Source organism: Bos mutus, chromosome 23, assembly GCF_027580195.1.
Source record: "Bos mutus isolate GX-2022 chromosome 23, NWIPB_WYAK_1.1, whole genome shotgun sequence".
NCBI classification, from domain to species: domain Eukaryota; kingdom Metazoa; phylum Chordata; class Mammalia; order Artiodactyla; family Bovidae; genus Bos; species Bos mutus.
Genome location: NC_091639.1, coordinates 20,797,947 through 20,808,106, shown reverse-complemented (window position 1 = coordinate 20,808,106; position 10,160 = coordinate 20,797,947). Strand labels below are relative to the sequence as shown.

Below are 10,160 nucleotides of genomic sequence, written 5' to 3'. Positions count from 1 at the left end.
CATTCAGTCCTGTCTGACTCTTTGTGACCCCATGGACAATATATTCCATGGAATTGTCCAGGCCAGAATAGTGGATTGGTTAGCCTTTCCATTCTCCTGAGGATCTTCCCAACCCAGGGATAGAACCCAGGTCTCCTGCATTGCAGGCGGATTCTTTACCAGCTGAGCCACAAGGGAAGCCCCTATTACATGTGATGTATGTGCATATCCAGTTATGTAGAATTATGAGATACATATTTAAAATAAACTTTCTTCCTTTGTCTACATCTTTCTTACTCTTTCTAATCACTCTCCCTTGATTTCCCTCATTCCCACTTTCTCTAAAATGTACATATATAATGATCATACTTTAATCCTATTAAACTCAATCTGAAAAAGGCATCTTATATGTATGATTGATGCAAACCAAGGTTCACTATTTGATTTTATTATTATTATTTATTATTTTCTTATATTAATTATCAATATATAACTAAATATATAACTTTTTGTGATAGTATAGAGCTCAATTTCAATGAGTACATCATTTATTCAAATAGTTGCATATAAAATCACATGACCATGTCTTTGAACATGACAAATTTTCCTCTTTATCCCTGCACTTTTTTGGAAGATACCTTTAATAAATTGCTAAATGCTTGATTTGACAGGGGCCATGTGCTAGCAAAGGATGGAACAGAAAAATGAAAGTTCTTTCACTGGGTTTATCTTACTGGGCTTCTCTGACAGGCTTCAACTTGAGCTCATCCTCTTTGTGGTCCTTTTGATCTTCTACATCTTCACTTTGCTGGGAAACACAACCATCATTGCATTGTCCTACTTGGACCCACGTCTTCACACCCCGATGTACTTTTTCCTCTCTAACCTGAGCTTTCTGGACATGTGCTACACCACCAGCATTGTTCCCCAGTTCCTATTTAATCTTAGTGGAGAAGACAAATCCATCTCCTTTGGTGGCTGTATAGTTCAAATGTACATCTCTCTGGCGTTGGGATGTACAGAATGTATTCTCCTAGGAGTTATGGCATTTGACCGCTATGCAGCTGTTTGCAGGCCCCTTCACTACACAGTAATCATGCACCCCCGTCTGTGTGCCTTGATGGCTTCTGCTTCATGGGTCACTGGTTTTGCCAACTCCTTTTGCAGACAGTGCTTGTCTTCCTTTTACCTCGTTGTGGAAGAAATAAATTAGCCCACTTCTTTTGTGAGATCCCTCCTTTTCTCAAACTTGTCTGTGTTGACACCACCATGAATGTGTATGCAAGACCTTCTTTGCCAGTGTCATCATTCTTCTCACACCTGTTTCATTAATCATGTTCTCCTATGGTCGGATTGTCAGGGCTGTCTTAAGAATAAAGTCCACTGCAGGGCAGAGAAAAGCATTTGGCACGTGTGGATCCCACCTCACGGTGGTCTCCCTGTTCTTTGGCACAGCCATCTATGTGTATTATCAGCCCAGCAGCAGTGACTCCCAGGATCAGGACAAGTTCATGTCTCTCTTCTACACTGTCATTATCCCCATGACCAACCCCCTCATATATACGCTGAGGAACAGGGATGTGAAGGGGGCGATGAAGAAGGTGCTTTGGAAGGACTCTGACTCCAGATGATGGCTGAGGAGGACAGTTTAATGGAAGGACCTTGAACGCTAGTGCTCTTTAGATGCATCTGTGTGTCCCGCACGAGTCATCTAAAATTCCCTCTGACATTTCTGAAGGGAATTTGTTTCTTTCATTCCTGTTGAAAAGTGAATGTTCAGATTATAAGTTCATGTATTCATTTCAACTTCCAGAGATGCTGATTCAGTGTTCTGACAGCATCTGTTTTGTAGTTACTGTTTTAACAGCTCCAAGGATTTTTATTTGCACTACCATTTGGGTACATTGTTCCACATCTATTTGCAAAAAGACATGCATCTATATTACATGAAGCCCAAATAAGAACATAAAACCACTGAAACACTATATGGAATATTATTAATAATATTTTCTAGGAGTTACTAGAATATACCATTCATTCTCTTATTTGGATCATGGCTCTACTAAAATTCCATGGTTTGATGGTTTGATCAGATGTTTTTCACTGATGTAGGTGGAGCACTTGTGGGGAAAATAAAGTTGAATCTCAAAGAAAATCTTGCTGCATTAACCCCGGTAAAGCCATTCAGACATCAGGTGCAACTGTAACCTCAGCAGTGCAGCCGCCATATTGTGTAGGATCATTTCAGAGAAGGCCGCGCCTAGGACTCACTGAGCGAAGGGTATGATGCACTGCTGGCAGTGACACTGGTAGCCCTTTGTTGGTAAGAACACCAGGTAGTTCTTACATGCCTTTTTGTTCACAGCAGGAGAAAAACACTGATGTGAGGTACAAAGTTGGTTATTTTAATTTTGTGAACCACCTAGTTCCTCTCTTAAATGAGATTTTTAAATGAGGAATTTTCGAGGGCATTATATCTGAGCAGCATATGACCCAAGTTCTACTGCATATTCTACACATTTTACCTCCTGTGATGCAGCAAAAATTTCAAAGGGTAAAATATGTTTAGATTTTTCTCGTCATGCCATTTTATAAACTCTTTGATTTAGGCATCAATTGGTTAAGACCTTAGAATCTCTCCTCTGCCAAACTTCCTGTGAAATTCGGATTTAGTGAAGTATAAAACTATTGAAAATGGCCCCTGATTCCCAGGAAATCCCATGTTTTGTGGAGATGTCCTCAGACTCATCAGAAGGAAATTGAAAAAACAAATATTGTGTCTATTAATTTAAAAATACATGCCTAAGCTTTAGTAGTAGCTGTGTAATTGTGAAATAACTGTCACAGAGTTCTGAATTATGAATAACAAAATAAACATTCCAGAAAAAATTAATCTGACATTCTAGCTCTTAGATCCCCACTCAAGTTCAGTTTACAGCATAAATTTATTTTCAGGTATAGATTCTGTTTTTTTGTGTGAGTTAAATGTCACAAACAGTGTATTTTTCTCTGAGGTTTGAGCTTTGACTGTGCCATCATCACAGAAATATTTATGATTTTTGGTAGATTTCCCCAGCATGTACCACTAGGCAAGTAAGTGCATTTGTGTCTCTTAGTGGAGACAAAAGCATGACAACTATCACACAGTTCCCTCTCCTAGCAGCTAACCATCCTCCTGGGTCTTGAACCCTCTCAGCCAATTTGCCTGAGAAGTGGTCTTGCAAGCTGGACATGGCAGTGTGGGTAAATTATATACAGGGTCAAGATTTTATCTATATTCCTAACACACCACACTCTTCACCCTTGAGTTAAATACTTGTAAAACCAAGGATTTTGACCCCACAGTAATGCTGAACATATACCTGATAAAAAGCAGTTTGGAGTGCTCTGTACTCTGAATGGTGAGAAATTTCCCCCTCTCCTTATTACTCAATCAGGTCTTGATAGTTATGCCCAAATAGTCACTCAATGATACTTTCTTTGGTGCAGAAACCCTCAAGGTCACATAAAGTCACAAAGCCTATTTTCCTGAGTGAGCAGCTACTTGTCTGCTCCTAAGGACTGCCACCAAACAGATTTATTTGTTTTAAGCAAATGCTTGAGTGTCATTTGGATGTGTATATTACTTTAGAATAAATTACAGATAAAAAAGATATCTAGATCCCAGGCTGCAATAATAAAAAAAAAAAAAAAAAGATCACTTAAAAAATACCATGTACCCAAAGTTCAGTTCTGTTTTATAAATTTTTCAAATGATATCTACCTTTCCAAGCTTTCCCTCTTTAGTTCCCAGAACAGAGATTGAACCCATGGCCCCTGCAGTAGAAGCATGGAGCCTATACCCTGGAACGCTAGGGCATTCACTCCTTTTGAATTCTTAATATCTGTGAAATGGCTGCAGTGGGTGTATCCAGGCCTTGGCTAAATTATTTGATCCCATCTGGAGTTCAGAACTGTCAATACGCCCAAGAGCAAGTCATAATCTTTCATCATTTTTGCCTTCTGAGGAACACAAGGTGAACACAGTGTGCTCAGGTAAGGTGTCACCTTGGAAGCCTGAAGTGTCAGTCAGACTCCCATGAAACACAGTTCTTAACCAGCACCAGACTGACCAACAATTAGAAAATAATACAAAACAAGAGCAACAACATGTGCAATGTCTGTGAGGCCCCAAACCAGTCAGACACTGCTTCCTGAACTTAGGTTTTTAAAATGGAATATATAAAATAAATGAGGGACTCTCACTTGTTTAACTTGTATCGTACAAATCAGCAAAGGAAGGCTTGAGAGTTTCTCACCTGATATGTGTCCTCACCTTTGTAGTCGTGTTCTGGCTTTTAGGATTTTTATTCATTAGAACAACTGTAGTCTGTATACTGTAGGTTTATCACATTCTAAACAGACCCTATCCACCCTGCTAAAAACATGAGTAGAATGGTAATCAGCATATAGTGACCCCTGTAATATCCTCATTTATCTCCTAGTCAGTAGATTTCAGTGTTAACTGTTTGTTTGCCCAGGGTTCTGCTCTAACCAGGGTCACTGAGGACGGAAGAACAGATTATAGTTCTCTGTCAACTCTTTCCTCTGTAGGTGTGCTCTTTTCTGATGCCTGTTTGTATTATGACTGAGAGCTTCTTCCGTCTTTTAAGTATTGTAGCATAGTTCAAACTTGATATGGCAGACTCGGAACCACAGTGTATGGAAATGTCTTGTGGATGTGGTTTCCTGGAAAGGGGTGCTCTGTGTAAATGCAGAAATGAAAAGTTGTATGTCTCCTGAATCAGAGGGTTCAGGGGAAGGTGTCCCTGAGGCAGCTATAGGGATTGGGTATTCATGCTCCTTTTAAACAATCTATTCTACTGATTTATATTGTTTGGTGGATTCTTTTAACCATTTTGTAGTGAATTAAATCCACAATGTCTTTAGAAGCTGCAAATTCTTCTAATTAGGTGACCATTTCTGAGGATAATTTTAACCTCTTTTGAGAGTAAAACTCTTCAGTTGTGAAAAGTGAAAGTCACTCCATCATGTCCAGCTCTTTGTGACCTGATGGAGTGTAGCCCATGAGGCTCCTCTGTCCATGGCATTCCTCAGGCAAGAATACTGGGTTTGGTTGCCATTTCCTTCTTCAGGGATCTTTCTGACCCAGGGATCTTTCTTGGGGGTTGAACCTGGGTATCTTGCATTGCAAGCAGATATTTTACCCTCTGAGCCACCAGGGAAGCTGTTGCTGTACCTGTGGCTTTAGTCTCACTGAAGCATCCTAGGCATTTCCAGTGATTAATGTTATTGGGGATACTCAGGATCAATGCAATGTCACTGTTAGTTGTTAAAACCTTTCTCAGGAGCCCAGTCCTGATTTTGTGTTAGCTGGTCATAAGTAGTGCTTACTAAATATTTTTCAGTCCTTATTTCATGCATTTTAGGATTGTTCAATAGTCTCCCAAGATTCTCTTTGGAAAGTTTCTTAATGATGCATCCACTCAATGACAATTCTGTTTGGTTTAATATAAATAAAGTGAGCACCATAGTCATCAATGTGTCATTGTTATCATGAGATCAACCTCTCTCTGAATTTACTCCCCATCTTGGAAAAAGCCTCCAGTACTTCCCAAAGAATATTTCTCCTCATATTCCTCCCCAGCATGTTCTATTTTGTTTCTATTTGGCTTTAAATAACACACATTACTAAGTGATTACACACAGCTGGATGTAACATCCACAAACACGCACTCTGTATGCAACCACTTTTAGATCGATCTCTTAACTCTTTCCTGAGGATGAACAGTAGAAGGAAATGTTTTCTTTAGCTTATATCACTTAGAAGATACAGGTTTATATATGGTGTAATTTCAGTGTTTTCTGAAATAAGGACAAATACACACAAGTCAATGTGGTAATTTTTTATTCCTGCAAGTCACATTAAAAAGAAAATTGATAGAATTTGCTGCACTAAGGAGCTTCATGGAAGAGATCATGCTCCTTTTGCTGTTATGATGGATACACAAAATGTTAAACTTTTAGAAGTGCCATTCTTTCAGGCTCTGGATTGAAATTGGGATCACAAAGAGAAGGCAGTCTTTGTACATAAATAAAGTTAGAGTATTTTCCTTTATTAACTATGTAGAAATTTTTGTCTTAAACAATAGTGAAAATCTGAGTTAGGAGAGGAAAAATAAGTAGGATGAAAGAAATGAATAATAACTCTTATTTTCATTTATTTTCCTCTATATCTAATGAGATATAAATTGAGCAAGTTTAAAGAGTACAAAGTGTGATTTGATAAACCTACATATGGTAAAGGGATTACTACATAGTGTTAGCTAAGATCTTTATCTTGTCAAATATTTATTCCCCTTAAAAATTTAAAAAGTTTATTTTTTTGACTCCTCAGAAATTAATTTTTAGCTGGAAGTTTGTACCTTTTTGCCAATATCTCCTCATTTCTTCTATCTCTTTGCCCCTGGTAACCACCATTCTTCCCTCTGTTTGTAACAAGTTCAGTTTTTCTGATGCCACATGTATGTGAGATCATACAGCATTTGTCTTTCTCTTCTGACATTTCACTGAGCATAATGCTGTCAAGGTCCATCCATGTTGCTGCAAAGGGCAATATTTCATTCTTTCTCATTAATGAATAATATTCCTTTGGATATGCATAGAACTTTTTCTTTAGCCATTCACCTCTTTGGTCACCTATTTTTTTTCTGTATCTTGTCTATTGTGAAAAATGGGGCCATTGAACATGGGAGTGCAGATAGTGATTTCATTTTATTTGGTGTACCTAGAATTTGGATTGCTGGATAATATGGAAGTTCTATCTTTAGTTTTTTTTTTGATATCTTAATATTATTTTCATAGTGGCTTACCATGTGGCTTACCATCTTACATTCCCATCAACAGTACATAAGTGTTCCTTTTCCAACTTCACCAACTGTTGTTATCCTTTGTTTTTAATAATGGCTATTCTTTTATTTTCTTCCAGCCTCATTGAGGAATAATATTTTCTTCTAAAAGTTTTATGACTTTATGTCTTATATACAGTATTGCATAAGTTTGTTTTGCCATCAAACCATTTCATTTTCTGTCATTCCCTTCTCCTCCTGCCCTCAGTCTTTCCCAGTGTCAGGGTCTTTTGTTTTGAGTTCAGCTTTATCAGGTACAAAAATAGTTACAGAATATTGATAGTTTCAGCTTTTTTAGGTCCTTCCAATTCACACCCAGGACTGTTCTCTTTTAGAGATGGACTGGTTGGATCTTCTCCTGGGTTTTGACAGAAAGTCCAAGGACTCTTAAGAGTTTCTTGAAAGACTGTTGTTCAAAAGCATCAATTCTTCTCTGCTCAGCTGTCTTTATAGTCCAACTTTACATCCATACATGACTACTGGAAAAAAAGATTTTACTTGAATACAGACTGGACCAGATGACAAAGTAATGTCTCTGCTATTGTAATATGCTTTTAAGGTTGGCAGATGTATCCTTCCAAAGATTGAGGGCAGGAGGAGGCATGGAAATGAGGATCAAGATGGTTGGATGGCATCACAGACTCAGACATGGGTTTGAGTGGACTCCAAAAGTTGGTGATGGACAAAAGACCTGACTGTACTGTGGTTCAGAGGCTGTCAAAGAGTCAGTTTAAAGCTGAACATTCAAAAACTGAATCTGAATCTGAACTGAAGATGTATAGAATAGTGATTTGAGTTACATACATACATACATTGGACATTTATTTTTTGATGCCTCAAAATCATGCAGATGGTGATTATATGAAATTAAAAGATTCTCCCTGGAAGGAAAGTTATCGACCAACAAAAATAGTTACAAAATATTGACTATAGTTTCAAAGTTCCATTTACAAGTTGGTCCAGTAGTTCTATTGTGAGAATTTGGACTGTGGAGTCTTCTGAGATACAAGAGATGGACTCCTGGTGTTTTGAAGAAAGTCTCAGAGTCTCTTGGATGTTCTCAGCCCTGAAAGTCTGTTGGAGCTTAAGTTCTGCCCCTCAAAGACATCTAGCTTAGCTACTTAGCCAAATAGCAACCCACTCTAGTATTCTGGCCTGGAAAATCTGTGGATGCTGGGAGGGATTGGGGTAGGCTAGGATAGTCCACAGAGGATCACAAAGAGGATGGCATCACCAACTCGACTGAGCCCTGACTTTCATGAAGCTTCAAAATTTGGCAACTGCCTTACCGAAGAGAACTATGTGTTAGAGAAAGGACCCTTACCCTAGTGAGTTTTTGTTTCCTAAGCACAATGGAGTTGCAGGATAGATTGTTCCATATTTTTGAAACTTTGGTCTGCCTTTCTGGCTTCCCAGGGAGTCCACTGGAAATAGAAATGTCCACTGGAAACATCTGGCCACATAGTTAAGTCTCTTTAAGTTTTCAGCTTGTCACTCTAGCCTTACATGAGTGTTTGGCTTTTCATGTTTTCGTGGCAAAGTCCCTCTCTATGGGCCATGCTCAATCCTCAATCTCACACTCAAGTTCATCAAATGCTCTATGAGAAAAAAAAAAAAGCAGTTGTCCTTCAGCTCACCTCAGAAGTGTTCAGTGTTTTCTGTTATTCATGTCTACATCACCCTCATCACTTTCACAACTTTATAATGGCTTCAAAAATATGGTTGCTAAAATTAATTTGACCTTTCCAAGTACAATTGTTTCCTCAGTATTGGCCAGGGGTTGTTTCAGGCACTTCCTCCCACCCACTCCTATACCAGAAAAGCTGGATGCTCAAATCCTTTATGGAGAATGACAGATCAAATGGATCCATGTTTGGTTGAGTCTGTGGCTAAGGAGGAGTGACTGGACTTGCAGTGGGAACTTTGGTCAGTTGTAACCTAATGCACCTTATTGGGAAATGAAATTCACAAATGGCTACTTTGAATGAAATGATATATTTTCAGCATTTATTTTCTGAAAAGGAAAAATGTAAGCATCTAGATGACTATAGAGTATGGAACTTTTGTGCCAAAAGATGATATGGTTATCAGTGAAGCTAGCTGTCATGGTTTAAAAGAAAACTCCGAGGGGTTGATATAAAAAACCCATATCTTCTGTATTACAAAAAATATAATCAGAAATCACTCATATTCAGTACAAGCTGAGGTAAGAATAGTACAGACCTCAACAAGTCATTAATCTATTTTCACTTAAATAAAGAAAAATCCTTTTTCTATTATTTCATTAGGAGTATAATGCATGAAAAACCATCCAACTTACCATTATTAAATAAGAACTATTTAAGAAGAACATATTTGCACAAAGGCACATTGAGCTTACCAGACAATTATTTCTGTTTTTACATTGTTTTATAAATTCCTTTCAGTATCTGCCTTTTTATCATATGCTATTAAATACTGAAAAATCTCTGGTAAAAGAAAATATTTTTGGCTACTAGTAAATTATGCATTTTTGTATGCTACATTATAAAAATACAGATATACAAACAAATATTCACAATAAATGTCTTTTTCAGTCAAGATAAACTTAATTCAAGGCAATATAATTCCCAGTAGTAGAATTTTCATCTGAAAATTATCAGTATGATTTTTGTCTCAAGACCTGGTCACTAAGTATCTACATGGAATGAAGAGACCAGAGAGACTCACAGGACACATGATCTTGAATTGAGATCTTCATTAAATTGAGATCTTCAAGACAAGGTTCATCTGAGTTGGCCCAGAAATTGCTAATATCTAAACACTTTAAATCTATTAAAGATGGTCAATGGATAGAAGAAACTTAGATCACTTAGAAGATAAACCCAAATTTTATGTGAAAGTAACAAAAATACTTAATGTGATCATTTAGAATCAAAGTATTCTGCTAATATCTGGTTTATTTAAAACTTTTAAGAAGTAAATGATTTGAAGTCCAGCATCCATACAGAAAGTGCAAGTACTTTAAGTTTCAGGTTTGATAAATTTTCACAGATTGAATATTTTATATCACCAACATCCAGATCAAGAATCACAACCTGACCAGAACTCCAGAATGCCCCTCCCCCACATATCTTCCAAGGAGAACTCCCAGTCCCCAGGGGAACCACTGTTCTGACTTTCAATACCAGAGATTCATTGTACCTTGGTTGAATTTTATGTAAATGGAATCATACTGTAGGAATTATTTTGTATCTAGTTTGCTCACTGTAAATCATGTTTGTAGGAATCATT

General features: G+C 37.6%; 1 protein-coding gene across 1 annotated transcript; it reads left to right on the top strand.

The window, feature by feature from the left end:
* Positions 1–670: 670 nt before the first annotated feature.
* LOC102274238 (putative olfactory receptor 2B8) lies at positions 671–1,610 on the top strand. Its single transcript, XM_014481584.2, is given in 3 exon segments — positions 671–1,133; positions 1,136–1,254; positions 1,257–1,610. Coding segments are annotated over 3 exon segments (936 nt in total).
* The last annotated feature ends 8,550 nt before the right edge of the window (positions 1,611–10,160 follow it).